This window comes from Tursiops truncatus, chromosome 1 (assembly GCF_011762595.2).
Source record: "Tursiops truncatus isolate mTurTru1 chromosome 1, mTurTru1.mat.Y, whole genome shotgun sequence".
Classification (NCBI taxonomy): Eukaryota; Metazoa; Chordata; class Mammalia; order Artiodactyla; family Delphinidae; genus Tursiops; species Tursiops truncatus.
The window spans coordinates 157,705,430-157,721,884 of NC_047034.1; the positions used below are offsets into that span (position 1 = coordinate 157,705,430).

Here is a 16,455-nt window from a genome sequence, read left to right on the forward strand (position 1 = left end):
CGCCGGCGGGGGCCCTTCTGGAAGCAGCGTGGCACGGCGGGGGGTGGGGTGGGGTGGCGGGAAGACTGCGTGAATACTACCCCCCACCGCCCGGGGTGGCAGGAGGAGGCCCGGCCTTTGGAGAGCGCCTCCCCGAGGCGGGCGATCCATCCCTTCCCTGACTTTTCACAGCGACCCAGATACTGCCAGCTGCCTGGAAACCTGTCACCTCTGACCTTACTGAGTTCAGTGGAGGCCCCCGAAGAGACGTTTTAGCCCCTTCCCCATATCCCCCCACTTTTTTTAATGGGACTGAGGCTCACAAAGGGAACATAACTACGTAAGGACCCAGAGAATCTGTGAGTCAGTCTGTGAGGTCAGCAGCTGGAAAGCAAGGACTGGCCCTCAGGTCCAATAGAGCTGCCACTGGGCAGGAGCCCCAGATAGAGAAACACAGTGGCATCCGGTTCACCTCCGCCGCCCTCAGCAAAGTGTGTACATATTTAAGTAATATGATAATAAAATACATTATTCCCAAGTGTCCTATGGCCCTTTCTCCTAGAGAATCCAAGTCCATAAAAATGACATTTCCTCGCCATGGGACCCATATGGCTGTTTGGCCACGGTGTCTGGGAAATAAATTTCCTCATCCGTGGCTGCTGTCCAGACTCTTCATCCTCAATAGGGAAAGACACAACGTTCTGAACAGAAGCCTGAAGTCATCAGGCTCTCCAGGAAAGGTGGTTCCCTCCGGGAAATAGCTGCGGGGAAGTTATCTGCTGGAAGTCCCTGAGATATTGTCTGACAGTTGAAAAACGGAGGCCCGGAGAGGGTGGGACTTACCTCCAGGTCTTCTGACCCGTTTGTGTAGTGTTCTCATAGACCTTGCATTTTTAACAGGCTCCACTATTTTCAGGTAGGGCAGCAATTCTGGCTATAAGCCAACTGTGATGGTTTTCACATAGTAACAGTTTTTACAAACACTTCCAGTTGTTGCTAATGTAAGAGATATCTCCCCTCTCCCAAGCAGTTCCAAGGTCCCAGTGTCTCCTGCCTAACTAAACTAGATTAGCAGAACCCAGAAGACCCTTTGGACTCTGGGTTAGAGCTAAGAACAGGCTAGGTGTGCCTAAGAACAGGTTATTGCTTGATGGCTATAGGCTGACATCCCTTCCTCTGGTGGGAGACTGTCCTCCACCTTACACTGCCTGCATCATTCACCAAGGGCCACACACACTGAGCCCTGGGCCAGCAGAGACCTGAGCTCAGGCCAGTAAGATCTGGATGGAAATCTGCTCCTCTTCTGACTCTGTGTGTGGCTGTGGACTAGTTCCTTACCCTTGCTGAGTCTCAGTTTTCTCATATGTAAAGTGGGGATGCCAATCACCCTCCTGGCAGGGGTTGTGATGCTGCAGAAAAAGTTCGTGGAGAGCAAAGGAGTCGCCAAAGGACAGCCATTTCCTGTTTTAAAGAGGAAGTGATGGCTCGAGTCAGGGGTTTCCAGGTGCTGGGCTAGGGGAGCCTCATGCTGTGGGTGGAGACCTTCCTGAGGAGGGGGAGGGGTAAACAGCAGAATAGAGTGGAGGACCTCCTTTGTCTTGCCCAGAGCCCCAGGGTGGGGGTGGGGCAGGCTCAGGTGTAGAGAGGCTCAGGGCAGCAGCAGGAAAAACAGGGGATAAGCTCCTGCCGCTGCTTCCATCAGTGTCCCTGTTAATCAACAGTATCCTCGGCACCCACGCTGGGACCCTCAGGGACCGGGTAAGCTCCTGAGGGCTTCCAGGTGAGCCGGTGAAAATCAGACTCCCAGTCCCCCGAGTGTCACTGCTACATGCAAAATCTTCACCTGTCCAGCCATCCCACCTACCATGCCAGCTCGGATGTCACCCCCCAAAATTCCCAAACATCACCAGCTGTCTAGTCAGGGTTCCTTGATCATAAAGGACATAGATCCATCAGGGCTACATCAAATAATAACAATTACATTTATTGGGTACTTACTATGTACCAGGCACAGTTCTAAGCCTTAGATATCTATTGGTTCATTTAATCCTCATATGCACCCTATCAATTGGTTACTATTATTTCCCTCATTTTACCTATGAGAAAATCGGGCACAGAGAGGTTAATTAACTTACCCGATGCCACACGGTAACTTATAAATAAATTCACTGATGTGAGAACAAGCAGGAAATTAGAGTGGGCCAGAAGGTGGAGACAAAGTCAGGAGCTAAGGTTGCCACTGGCTGGCCCTCAGTCTCCTCTGTCCGTCTCCGCTTCTCTCTGCCTCCTTTGTCCTTCTGCTTGTGTCTGGCCCAACACAGCACCCCGTGCATCCCCCCCCACCCCCCCACACACACATACAGGATTTTCCCGTTCAGGTGCCCACCATCGCCTAACTTGTTCCTAACTCACTGAATGAGGAATCTGATTGGAGAGTCAGCCAGTGGTGTTGTGGTAAACGTTTAGCAACTGACTCTGAGGAAAACGAAAGATCAACCCTAACGAGGATCTACTGGCTTACGTAACAGGACGGTGCTGGGGTCAAGACAGCTTCAGGGCTCAATGATGTGTCTCCGGCTCTCCACCTGGCTTTGTTCAGACTCAGCTTCATCCTCGGGCTCCTGCAGCAGCAGCAGCTCCAGCCTCACAGCCTCCAGCTAGTCCAGTGATCGAGGAGACCAAGAAGTCCCCTGCACACACATCTTCCCCAAGGGGGTCACTGTTTTGATTGCCTAGGACGGAGATGCAGGAACTCCCCCAGAGTTTATCAAGGCTGGCCCTGTGCTAACCGCCTCGTGGGAGAGAAAGTGACTCAGCCATGAGCCACCACTGGGAACTCACTCCTCTGAGCCCTCATGGTCCTTGGCTGCGAGTGATGGACGCAGGAAGGGGCATTTCCCTTCTTCCCCGAGTCTTGGGGGAGGGCGGGGGAGGGGAGAGGAGCAGTGGAAAGGTGCCCCCCAGCCCCACCCTCGCACAGAGCACGCCACACACCGCCACCACCCGGCTGCAGGTACAGTTTATTCTTCACAACAGAGAAATACAAAGAGCAGAGGGTTTGGAATTCCTTTGTTTCTTGCCCCCTTTAGTGTCTTCCCCCACGTTTGACTTCTTTTGCTCCCCACCCCTTTCCTTCAATAAAACGCATACTTCGTTCCTGAAGCCTTGAGGGGCACCTGCCCTCACCTCCCTGCCACCACGATGCAGACTGAGAAGCCAACAGACTGTTTTCTCTTTTTTAATAAGGTAACTAGTTCTAAATATGGTGGCCTGGAGGTCCCATAGAAAAAAGCAAAGGGGTGTTAACAGTATGTATAACAGCGTATTTACAGGGTAGTAACATGCGGACAAAAAGCTACAATACTGAGTATCAGACGACGCCAGTCAAACAAAGGGGTGGGGGCGGGGCAGAGAACCCCGTGGGAAAAGAAACCCCAGGAGACGTTAAACTGGTAAATCAATGGCGAGTTAAGGCTTAAAAAGTGTATAAAAATAACACAGTTAATATTCAAAACGGAACTCCAGATACAGAATATATAGATGAGTTTCTGTCTAGTTTTCTTTTTTTTTTTCCCCAGGGGATGTAGGGGGGCTTCTCCGGGCTCTGTACATAGTTCCTATATACACGGACACGCATGGCTTTCAGATTGGGGTGTGTCTGTGGGAGCTGAGGGCAGGGTCTGTTCCCGGGACCCTCCTCCCCGAGGATCCCTTCCCTGCCCAGGGGCTTAGGGCCTGGGCTGGGGATTCCCCTCCATGGCAGGGAAGACAAGTAACCCCTCCTCGGGCACTGCCCCATCTGGAGGAAATTCTGGAGAGGGGGGTCCTTGCCCCAGGCCCACTCCCTCCCCCTGCCCACAGTCTGGGATGGTGGGAGAGGTAGCCAATAGGTTTCTTGGCCAGCACCGAGGTAGACTGGGGTGGTCTTCAGGGCAGCAGGGGTGCCAGGTCTTACCCAGCCCACCCCACCCCGTTTCCCTGGGCCTGCACCCAGCCCAGCCAACACTGCACCCTTTGGTCCTGTGGACCTCCCGGCCCCTCTCATTTCATCTCCTGAAGACTGGGTAGCCCTGGTAGCTGCCACATCCCTCTGCTCAGTGATGCCCAGGGCGCAGCTCTGGAGGCTCGAGCTGGCACCCAGGGGCAAGCGGCTCACTCCAGCTGCCTCCTGCCCCTCCCACCTGGGGGCCCCCTTTGCAGTCCAGAAACCCAGGCTTGAGCCTTCCCCTCAAGACCTGAGGCCGTGGCAAGATAAGGTCCCACGCTGCCCTCTGGTTCTCTGTGTCCATCTGTCCGGTTCTTTTAATTTCTCGGTCTTAGCAGCACCAACTTCTTGGCCAATAAATATCTTTTTTGTTATTTCCAAAACAAACTTAAAAAAAAAAAAAAAAAAGAACAGTGAAGCAAGTGAAGGGTGGGGAACAAAAGGAAAACCCAGCAGAGAGGTTCAAAGTGCTCTGAGATCGTCTTTGGATGCCACCAGAACAGTCCAGAATCTTGCAGTTGGCCTGGCCGCCCCCGGAGCTGGACCGGGCAGGGCTTCTGCGGCCCAGGCTTTCTGGAAGGTCAGGAAGGTCGTGAGAGAGCTCGGCTGTTCCTGGAGGGCCCCTGGAGGGAGTCGGGGCCTGGTGCTGCCTGGGTCTGTGTCTGCCAGTGGGCAGGGCGGGGCGGCGCCTTGCCTCGGCTCAGATGAGGGAAATTCGCACCGGGATGCCGGGGGACTCCGTCCTCTGGGGCGAGTGATGGCTCACCAGGTGCTCCACCACCGTGTGTTTGGACATGTGCTTCATCAGGTAGGTCTCCTGTGGGCGGGGTGAGATTCAGAACTTACAACCAACTGCTGGCAAGGGGTGCAGGGGGAGCTGCAGTTCCCACAAGCGGCCACTGGAGGGCTCCTTGGTAGGTGGGCCGGCTAGTGATGGACAGCCACAGCTTTGGGGGGTCAGACGGGCATCAGCATTGGTTCTAGGGATGCCGCATCTCTGCCAGCAGTGGGGGCTGGCTTATTTACCAGAGTCCGAGCCCACAGTGTGCTGACTAGAGAGCTGGCAGGCACCAGGCTCACCCCGCAGCAGTGCCCACCTAAAACTCCCTAGGGCCAGGCCAGCTGCTGTCTACCAACTGGCTGCAGTGGAGTCCTGTCCGATTGAGCATAGCTGCCCCCATATGGCTGGTTCTCCCAGTGGGGGCGAAGCGGTAGGCCTCAGTTGACCATGGCTCTGCCATTTCTCAGCAGTGGAATGTTGGACAAGTCATCTTAGCCCTCCAAGCCTCAGTTTCCTCCTCTGCAGGCAGGGATGGGGAAGGAACAACCTCAAAGGGTTGCTATGGTGATGTGGGTAAAGCTCTTAGCAGTTAGGGTTGAGGGGACCACTGCTTCCCTAGTCTCTACATTTCGTTCTAGGTGGTGATGGGAGCCCCAGCCTCTGCACCCCCATGCTCCATCCTCCTTTGGGAAGAAGTGGGGCCGGATCTGACTGGTGACTTTGGGAAGCTTAAACTGGGCATGCTCACCTCATCCCGTGAGCACTGCCACAGACTCTGCTAAGTCTGACCTGAGGCACCCAAGACTGGGTAGGCGAGGTGACCCAAGGCTCACCTGCAGGCCCACAGGCTTTCACACTAAGGTGGTGCTCTGGTTCCCACCTGCCACTCCTTGGCCTCATACCTCAGCTTGCTCAGAATCCGGCAGAGGAAGCCCTCAAATGTGGTGGCAAAGCGCTATCAAACAACAGCGAAGGGCAGTCATCAGCAAAATCCAAACTAGGAAACTATTCTTCAATGAGTAAATTGCAAAGAAAAAAAAAGGCAGTGGTGTTGAGGTGGGGTGGAGGACCAATAGTTTAAAGATATATTGACCCAGTGCAATGTAAGAATTTTATTTGGATCTTGATTAAAAAATAAAATTTATAAGTAAATAAAATTATAAATTATGGCATCCATGAGACAAATGAAAATGTGAATACCGCCTGGGTATTTGACGATATTAAGGACTACGGAGAATCATTTTAAGGTATCATAAAGGTACTGTGGCTAAGTTCAAAAAAGCAGTCTTTATGTTTAAAGACACAAAGTGAAAAATTTTCAGATGGAACAATGTGATGTCAGTTTTACTTCAAAAAACAGGGATATGGATAAGGCAGGATAGACTGATGCCAGGCTCTGGGGGCTGATGGGAACACGAGGGTTCACTTTTCTAAAATGTTTCTTTTATGTATTAAAGTAGTTTAAAAGTCAATCCATTAATATGTTTTTTTTAAAAAAAGGTAATTATTCTTGTTCTGTGGGGCCTCAAGCCAGGTGAGATGTGACAGCCCCTTCCCCCCAGAGTTCATATCCCCTCTAAGAACCATGGCTGTGACCACTGGCGGCCCCTCCTCTAAGAGGGGACGCATATAGGAAGGTGCAATCCATGCGCCCCTCTCTAGCCAAAGTGAACTTTCAGAACTACCTTCCTGGACAGTCCCCTCCCCATGGGTCCCCACTCCACCAGGAAAAACATCCAGGCTCCCTAACAGGGACCGACAGCCTCGTGTGACCTAATTTTCCTTCAGTTCCTGGAACACACCGCGACTGTTCCACGTCGGGGGTGTTTGCATTCCCTGTTCCCCTGCATGGGAAGTCCTTCCCGCTCCACTCGTCCTCACCTGGCCAATTACCTTCAAGGCTTCCTCTAAATGATACTTCCTCATACACCTATCCCAACCCATCTCCCTTCCCCAACTCCAATTTGTCCCCCCTGCAGCTGCCTTTCAAAACATACATTTCCCTTTTTTCCTTTACAGCAGTGGTTCTCAATCAGAGGCAATTCCCCCCCACCCCCAGCCCAGGGACATTTGGCAAAGTCTGGAGGCATTTTCAGGGAGGGGTTGCTAGTGGGTAGAGGCCAAGGATGTTGCTAAACATCCTATAACGCACAGGACAGCACCCCCTCGGCAAAGATGTCAACACGGGCTGAGGTTGAGAAAGCCTGCTTAGAGCAGTTACCACGATTTGTCATTACATATCCACTTGTGTGGTTACTTGTTTAATGTCTGTCTCCAGCAGTGGACTCTAACCTGCCTGGGGGCAAAGAATATGTCTGTTTGATTCATCCTGATTCCCAAGTGCCTGGCACAAGTGTTCAGCAAACACTGGGTGAATAAATCATTGTGTTAGCTAAGGTCTGTCAGGCGCTGACTCTGCCAGCCAACAGCCCTAGAAGTTAAGAACTATTACCTCTTCCATTTTACAGATGAGGAAACTGAGGCTTGGTGATCAGTCTGGGTACACGTGGGCATCTGTTAACCAGAATATTTGGACACACATAGCCAGAAGGACACACAAAAGTGACTCACTTGGACTCCCTCTCTTGGGTGTGAAAGGCCCTTGTTTAGGAAAATTCCCATCCAGGGATGGAGGACTGGCACCTTTCTGGCCCTGTGTGGGCCTTTCCTGGGAGATGACGGTGGCTCTGGGCCAGGTCACTGTGCCCCCTTGTGGGCATGACGGGCGTTGCAGCTTCCCCAGTGGGGAAAGGTCCTTCTCCCTCCCTGGCTCTGGGGAGCAGGTTGCCAGCGCCTCCCCGCCCACCACCCCACACTGCCTGGAAGAAACCACATCTCCAGAAGCCAGGCGAAAGGCTGCCTGGGGAGAGCTCGGCCTGAGGCAGCCGAAAACAGAAGTGGAAAGCAGAAGCCCTGGCTCTGCCACTCACTGTGATCTTGGGAAGTCACTGCCCTTCTCTCGGCCTCAGTTTCCTCGTCTGGAAAATGGGAGCGTCAGTACAGGTCTGAGGAGGGCGGGGAGAGGGAGAGGCTCCCGGGGGCCCCGCACTCACCGAGGTGTAGGCCCGCCCGCACATGCTGCAGCAGTAGGCCTTGGCATGCTTGATGGCATGGGCCGAGAGGTGGATCTGCAGGGAGGCGGAGTCCGAGTAGGCCCGGTAGCAGTTGGGACACTTGTAGGGCTTGTCCTTGTTGTGCTGGCGCTGGTGAGACTGCGGGGAGCACAGCAGGGGTCGGGAGCTGGCTGGACTCCCCCAGCCCCACCCCCTCCTTAGGCTCCCCTGGGGAGGAGGGGCTGTGCACCTGGCGGAGGCAGGCCGGCACTCACCTGGAGGTTGGAGAGCTGAGTGAAAGCCTTTTCGCAGCCAGGATGTGGGCACTTGTAGGGTCTGTCGCCTGTGTGGATTCTGCAACAGGCAGCCCAGTGAGGTGGCATCCCTGACAGGTCCCCCAGGCCAGCTCCAGCCCTCAAGCCCTCGGCTAGCCTGCACACCCCTGTGGCCCCCAAGCCTCCCAGGCTCCCCGCTCCACACACTCTCCCCAGAGTGAGCCCCAGGCAAGAGCTGGGTCTTCAAAGGCTACCCGCGTCCTTTCTTCTCTGGCCTCCCACAGCCATTCTGTGACCAGAGCCTCCACGCTCCCCACAGGGCCCCGCTGAACCCGGCCCTCCACCAGCACCCACTCAGACAGCCCGCCCAGGCCCCCGGCTAATCATGGCAGTCTTGCTTTGATGGCATTCTGCCCCTCTTCTAAAAAAGCCACCTGCAGACCACCCACTGAAAAGGGCAGATTCACAGCTTTGCCAGGACCTTCGCTGCCCACCCTGCCTCTTTCTCTCAGGAGACATCACCCTCTAATTGGCCCCCCATTTCTATTTCCTGCCTCTTCCCCAAATGGCTACCTGGTCACCCCAGCTACTGAGAGAATGCAGGACAGGGTGGCCCTGAAAGTCAGCCTCTGTGTCCTTCCTGTGAGCCCCTTTTTGTCCTCACACTGGCTCTACCATTTACTAGCTGGGTGGCCTTGGTCAAATCACTGAGCCTCGGTTTCCTCATCTGCAAAATGGGTATAAAAATACAGTCCCTACTTCACTGGGCTTTGTGAAGATTCCATTAGATAATATGTGGAAGGGGCTTAGCTAAGTACTGGCACAGAGTCAGGGCTCCGTCACCACTTGCCAGTATTACTATTATTCATTCATTTAACAATTGTTATATCAGGCACCCGTGTGCCAGGCACCACCCTGGGTGCTTGGAACATATCTGTGAACAAAACAGAAAAAACCCACTGCCTTGTGGAAACAATGAGCATGAAATAAGTAAGTAAAGTGCGTGTAGAAGGTAATAAGTGCTGTGAGAAGAAGCAGAGCAGGTGAGGGGGGTCGTGAGTGCATGGGGAGGGTACAATGTTAAATAGGGTGGTCGGGGTCCTCACTGAGAAGGAGACTTGGGAGCAGTGACTTGCAGGCTGATGGCCGGGCTTTCTGCTGGCTGTTGCGGCTTGTGCTGGTCCAGCAGCCGGGTGAGGATGGAGGAGGACCGGGATGGGGTATGGAAACGGGGCTGGGGAGCGAGGCGCACACACCGGGACGGGAGGCCCTCCCTGCTCTCCTAGGCTTGTCTTCAGTCACCTGCTCTGGCAAACCCTGTGCCAAGCAGGTAGGTAATGAAATGCAGACTGGACCTGAACCTCTTTTGCCTAAGCTGCCGATCAGCATTAGGTGGAGGGAGAATCCAGCTCTGACCACCCGGTCTGGCTCCTTCCCTAAAGCCACAGCCCGCCCTGGGTTTGCTCCGCCCATCAACAGACTCGTCAGACAAACTAAGGTCCCCCAGGGCAGGCCCCCATGCTGGCCAGGCTGGAATAAAGAACACTCCCTGCCGTAAGTAAGCCCACGACCTTGACTGCCCACTATGAACAGTGACAGTCTGAATTCCCTAGTGTGCCATTCGAAGCCCTTCACGTGTGGTTCGGCCTCACCTCCCTGCTCCTGCACCCTGCGTCCTGGTCAGAGGACCATTTCTCATCTGGCAACCACGGCTGATTGATGCTTCTGCCCGCCACCCCTGTGCCCTGGCTGCATCCTCAGCAGCGAGGCCGCCCCTCCTCTGTCTCCTCTACTAGACGGAGAACCCCAAAGGCAGAGACGGCTCATCTCAGGCTGCACGGAGACAGGCCAGGTGGAAATGTGCTGGCCCAGTTCTGAGGACCCCTATTCTACCTGCACATTTGGGGGTGTCACGTGTTTGGGGACATCATCCCAGGCTACTGCACCCCATCTCTACAACAGTAGGACCTGAAGGGTCATCTGGACCGGCTCCGCCTGCCGCCAGAATCCCTCCATTTCATCCCATCCTCATTCCCCTCCAGGGCTGTGGAACTCGGTGGCAGAGGGGACCGAGGGACCCCAGGACATGTGCTGATTTTGTTTTAAATTCCACAACGCCCACCCCAGAACCCTCGCCTCCCACTGCTGCCCAAGTCATGCCTCTTCCCTGCCCCAAGGCTCCAGGCCCACCACCTCCCTCCACGCCCCCCGCCCCAGCATTCCAAGTCCCTTCCTACCTTCCATCTGGTATCCAGGCTGATCCTCTCCCAGGCACACTCTTCCCCCAGCTAATGCCTAGCTAAAACCCAGACTCCTGTTCTCAGTATAAAAGCCCCTTGATCGTGGCAGCCTTTCCTGACCCTCCAGACTAGACCTGGCCCCTGCAGCCCACCCCTGAGCAGAAGTCTATGTGTAGGCACGTATTTTGTTAATGTCTAGTCACTGTTTTCTAAGCTGCCTCCCTCCTTGAGAGCAAGATGCCCTTGGTCTCGTTCACCACCATCATCCCAGGGCCTGGCACAGGCTCAGTAGAGAGGACTTGGTACATAGGAAGGTGAGTTCTTTCCTCCTGAAGTCAGTTACTGACAATAGTAATATGTTCCACATAATCAACAACGCCCATTCCTCAAGGGTATTTCACAAGTGTTTGTTGACTGACTGATGGATGGTTCTACAGGGACATCAGGCCCTACCTCAGGACCTTGCTCCTCTGGCCTGCTCCCCAAGTGCCACAGCTGCCCAGGCTCCTTCTTGGACTCCCGGCCTCAGCCTCTCCCCTCCACCACAGCAGCAGCGCAGGGACCTGACCTTGTCATGGTCTCCCCTACTGTCTCCCCCTTCTCCAGGACAGAATCCAAATCCACACCCCCAGCAAGTCTCTGAGCCTTTGCTCGTGCCGTTCCTCCTGCTGGGAACACCATTCCCATCTCTCATGAGAGAGGACTATGGACCCTTCAATCCTTGACTCCGATTATCCTCCCCAACCTCCATTACATACCTCCCCCTTTCACGGAAGTTTTCACATCCACCAGCCTCCCGGTGCATGGTGGGAGTTCCTTTGGCCCAGAGCCAGCCTCTGACCACTGATCTGTCATGCATGGCAGCCAGCACTGGGCCTCAGAAGGGCTTCAGGGAGCAAAGTTTCCCCCTGATAACTGGCCCCTGAGTTCTTCACCCCTGAATTTCAAGTCAAGGCTAAGCCCTCAACCCCAACATCAGAGTCCTCTCTTTGCAGGGCATCTCCCCACTAGGCGGGCACCCAGGCCTCACTCCCGCATCTGTAGTGATGGGGAGCTCCCCACCAATTCCAGGCGCAGGGAAGCTGAGCTGAAATCGGGGCTCCTGGGCTGCTCCTTCACCCCCACTGTCCCAGCCCCACCCCGGGGCCCCGAAGACTAGCCCTGCTCTCCTGCCTGGACCTCGCTCCCACCTGAGTTTCTTCTGCAGCCAACATCCCAGCCCCCTCCCTCCTCCAAGGCAGGGCTGCTCCTCGGCGCTCTGGCTCACATCTCGCTTCTGCCTCCTCTTAGTGGTGTGGCCTTGGCCAAGCAACTGTGCCTCCCGAGCCCCAGTTTCCTCACCTCTAAAACGGGGATAATAATAAGGACTGTAAGGACTGTAACTTACTGAAAGGGCGTTCCTAAGACAGTTGCACAGTGTTAGTTTTGTTTTGTTTTGGTTTTTTTTGGCCACAACGCACGGCTCGCGGGATCTTAATTTCCCGACCAGAGATCGAACCCGCACCCTCAGTAGTGAAAGCGCGGAGACCTAACCACTGGACCGCCAGAGAAGTCCCCCCAGTGTTAGTTTTTAATACACTCATGTCTCTTTAAGACAAACAATTTATGAAAAACACGAAGGGGGAATTTATTCAATGTTTAAATAAGATTATCGAGGATTCATTAGTTATCATTTATCCTTTATTTTCCAGGTAATAAGCGGCACGTTATATTGAATGGCTTCAGTCCCACTGTGCTTTGTAACTAAAACGATACAGTGACAGTGGACCTTCCTCAAGGTGGCTGTCTCTCCGTGGCACTTTTCAGATTTGTAAGGACTTTATGGACACCTCATATGTAAATATCTTATGCAGGGCTGGGCACTTAGGAGCTCTCTGACAAGGAACAGTTGTTGCTAGGATGTTATCACCATCACTATCATCACACTTGAGAAAACCTACCCCGTCACAATTATCACCACACATGTACACAACATCGCACAGCCAGGAGAAGGAAAACACAGGCAAAAACCACTGAATAAACAAACAAATCCAGGGTCACTTTGTCTAACATACGTTCCCCAAACAGGTAAAACGTTGAGCCCTTTCTTATACCTTACTAACTCCTTCATAAAACAGGGTTATCCCCTGACTTCGGCCTCGTGATATCTACAGATGTGTGATCTTATCCAGATGCTAACTGCACGAGACTACTGCTGTATCTCTACCGTGAACAGACTCACTACAAATTCCTGTTACTTTTCCCCTTAAATACATGTATTTATAATTTACAGGGCCGATCCTTCTGAAGTCTGGATTTCTGCAAGCACTTTGCAAGTCACCTGCTTTTCTTGTCTTGTTGCCTTCCGTTCACAGACAGAGGTCCCACCAAGATGCTCCAGAGCTGCCAGCGCCGTTCAACTACATGAACCGTCACGTGCTCCCAGGCACATCTGTCTCAACTCCCAGGCGGGATCCTGCTCAACCTGCTTCTAGCTCTATTTTTATTACTTGACCGGGGCTGGTTCTGTTTTGACATGATCTTCTTTTACCCCCTTTATTATTGGCAGAACGTTGAGAAGATGGATTTGATTATATGCCCTGTCTGGTTCTCCATCAAGGGGCAAAGAACAGGAGTCTCTGTGGAATGGGAGAAAAGCAACCTGGAATCTGGTTGCTTCTTTATGTTTGGCTTCTTTTGGTTTGTTTGTCTTAAGGATTCTGGGACTTGCGGGCACTAGGGACACCAGCTTCTTTGTCACTGGGTTAGGACACGCTGGTTTAATTATATACGCCACTGCATAATGACTAATAATTTGTCTCTAAATGTTGATAGGACCCTCTTATGTTGCTTGTTTGGTTTCCAACCGCTATGAACTCAAATCACTCAAAAGAAAAAAATAGAGGGAGAAAAAAATGGTGCCCTCAGGAACAGAGAGCAACCCCTGAACAAGGAACATTCTGACAAAACACTCTCCCCTTGGGCTTCCCTGGTGGCGCAGTGATTAGGAATCCGCCTGCCAATGCAGGGGACACGGGTTTACGCCCTAGCCCGGAAAGATCCCACGTGCCTCGCAGCAACTAAGCCTGTGCGCCACAACTACTGAGCACGCGTGCCACAACTACTGAAGCCTGCGTGCCTAGACCCCGTGCTCCGCAACAAGAGAAGCCCCACTTGCTGCAACTAGAGAAAGCCCGCGCACAGCAACGAAGATCCAACACAGCCAAAAATAATACATAAATTAAATAAATAAATTTAAAAACACTCTCCCCTCAAGGGCCTGTTAATTTTTTCTTGCTTCTTTGGTCATGGTCTTAAATAATATTTTCAAACAAATGTCTACTTCTGAAAACGCTGGGCTTCTTACTAATTATTACTTGCTACTGTGTTTATTACCTACCAGACTGACGCTCCTGTTCTGCCTACTCTACCAACTTTGTGCTATAGCCTTTCTCAAACCCAGGCCCCACCTTCAGAATAATAAAATATCAAGGTAACTTTTACACCGAGATGTGCTTGGAGTTTCCAGCTGGCCACTGGGCAACACCAAAGATTTGCTCCCCTGCTTTATAAAAGCTCCCAGTGAGGGATGTTTTGTATTCTCCACATTTGAATTAGCCAAACACTAGAATGAGAGCCGGCCTTTGAAGTGTCTAGCATAAGAAAGTTGGCAGATCAAGAGAAAAGAAGCTCAATCTCCCTGAGTTAATTTTATGTGTGTGTATATATGTAATTACATATAATTCACATATATATAATATAGAGTAATATCATATATAATATATAATTACATATAATATATATATGTGTACTTTTTAAGATGGATGGAAAAAACCTAACAACTTGTTTTCATGTACAGAGACTAGTACCATTAATATCCACAGAGAAATGTCTTTAAAAAGATTTTTTTTTCTAGATTTAACTATGCTTTTTAGTGCCAATCATAACACATGCTTTATGAGATCAATTAAAAGACCGTGACAATGTGTCAACACCCCTGCTGCCTATAATATGCTCTGAATCTGAACAACTGATCATACATTATACCTTAATAGAGGCCTCTATTCTCCATTCTGATACTGTTGGTTATATAATAAATGGCCCAGAGTCATTTAGTCTTCTCAACAGGTCTGGTTCCCTCCCTCACACTTGCCTCAAGGCCTGTGCTTCAAGTCAGAGATTGAGTCTTCTGAAAGAAACATCAAGAGTTGACGGCCTCAGTAGAGGACTGTACCAGTGCACCTGGCTCTTTACACTTTGGGAAGAGACATGGGGCACAAGCTTCCAAGATGACCCATCACCATGACCAGACACTGTGCAAGGCCAAAGCAGGAACCAAGTCTTTAGTCCAGAAGCAGACAACTTTGCAGAGCGGACTAACTTCCCCAAGACTGGGGAACAGGAATTATGACCTAGGACTGCATGAAAGTGATTTAATTGTGGTTAATGTTCTATTTTCTAACGGGCATGTGAGAAACCCCCCCTTTTTTTTTTCTTTGATCTATCCCTAATCTTCAATTTAGGAGGCTATATTTGAACAAACTGGAATAGGATATTCCTTAAATGGTGTCTTGCTCCAGCTAACCCTTTAGAATTTGGGGGGGGCGGGCACGGCAGGAGGACTATACAGATTTAACATAGATATAAACTAATGAATTATCAAGGAAATTTTAAAATAACGGTCCTATTGAAAAAACACTATTGGTCTTGTCTACAAAACTACTCAGAACAATTGCTAAAAAATACTCAAAGTGCCTTTACTGAGACCTTTTCCTTTTTATGACCATTAGTTTCTGTAAATAGGTTCACTAAGAATCTGTCCTCCTTCCTAACAGGATATAATTGGGTAAATCAAATTTGTAACCATGACCATGCCAGAAATGTCACATTTAATGACAAATTTGATTTAATTAGGCATGCCAAGCCTGATAGTAAGAAACAAGGCCTGTACTTTGTAAGTGGGAATGTAGCCTTCCCCAGGCTTCCAGGAAACTGAACTGAATCTACTCCATGGCTTGTGGAATCCTTACCTTTAAGGTTATGGGAAAAGTCATTCCCGCTAGCCCAGAAACGCTGACAAACTTGGGATTCTCCAAAAAGACGGTACCCTTCCCGTTACAGGTTGTACAAGCACAACCTGACAAGAGGTGAATTGGATGGATCTTAGATAGTAACTTAGATAGATCTTAGATTAGATAATATGATAAGAAAATTTTTTTTCACACATACACAGATTAAAATTATGACCTGGGGGCTTTACAAAATCTCCTGACAGGAGTTAACTCTCAAACCCTGGGGTCGCATGCTCTAATTTTAGTAACCATACAACCAGGAGGACACTGTTTATTGAGCAGCACCTCATTACACACACCTATGTCCATAAAACTAGCCAAACGTCAAAAAATACATTCATGACAAGATCAGAAAATTTCTGAAACAAATCTACGTGGTCAAATCCACGCCTCAGGAGGCATGGGGACGAGAAGAGCAGACTGATGCCACCCTGCCCGCTATCCTGTCATTTGTTCCTTACTATCAAACCTACTGATCATGCCCCAGAGTCAGAGAAACAGACAAAACATCTTGCCCCCTGGGATAAAGCAAACAAAGACAATGGAGAGAAATGAATAAATAACACCACCACAAAACAAAACCCAAGGTCCCTGTGTCTAGCCTTAGTGCCCAATATAAAGAAAACCTTGAGCGCCTTCTGTGCGTTACAGACTCCACAGCAAAAACAATTTTATCCCTGCCAGTGCTGATACTGGCAGACACACAGCCGTGCTTATAGACACGAGAACCATCATGTGAGAAAACTGCTGTGTTTCTTCCCCTCTGAAGAGATGAACTGTAATCTGATAACCTTTACTTTATTTAAATACCTATGGTATTTTTATTTGGCGAGCCAGTCTTTCTGATGTCTGTACTCCCCTGCAAAAACCTCTTTCCTTAAAGCATGTCTATCTCTGAATCCCCCGTTCATGCTTTCGACTAGACTGTACACCCTAAGAGGGCAGGAATCTGTGTCTGTTTTGTTCAGTGCTGTATCCCCGGCACCTAGGGGCGCGTCTGGCGTACATATTTACAATTCACCTCTTGTACATACTTGTTAAATGGATGAATCATATGCCCTGTAAAAGCCAGTTCTATTTATTCCACAAAT

General features: G+C 50.9%; 1 protein-coding gene across 7 annotated transcripts in view; it reads right to left on the bottom strand.

Annotated features, from left to right (window-relative positions):
* Window positions 1–3,201: 3,201 nt before the first annotated feature.
* ZNF362 (zinc finger protein 362) overlaps window positions 3,202–16,455 on the bottom strand; it is a 36,995-nt gene continuing 23,741 nt past the window's right edge. For all 7 annotated transcript variants that reach the window (XM_033838448.2, XM_033838447.2, XM_033838441.2 and 4 more), the window contains 3 exons: window positions 8,074–8,152; window positions 7,799–7,957; window positions 3,202–4,781 (listed from right to left, as the gene is read on the bottom strand). In XM_033838448.2, coding sequence (XP_033694339.1) covers window positions 4,665–4,781; window positions 7,799–7,957; window positions 8,074–8,152 — 355 coding nt within the window. In that variant the 3' untranslated portion in view covers window positions 3,202–4,664. The remainder of the gene's footprint in view (window positions 4,782–7,798; window positions 7,958–8,073; window positions 8,153–16,455) is intronic.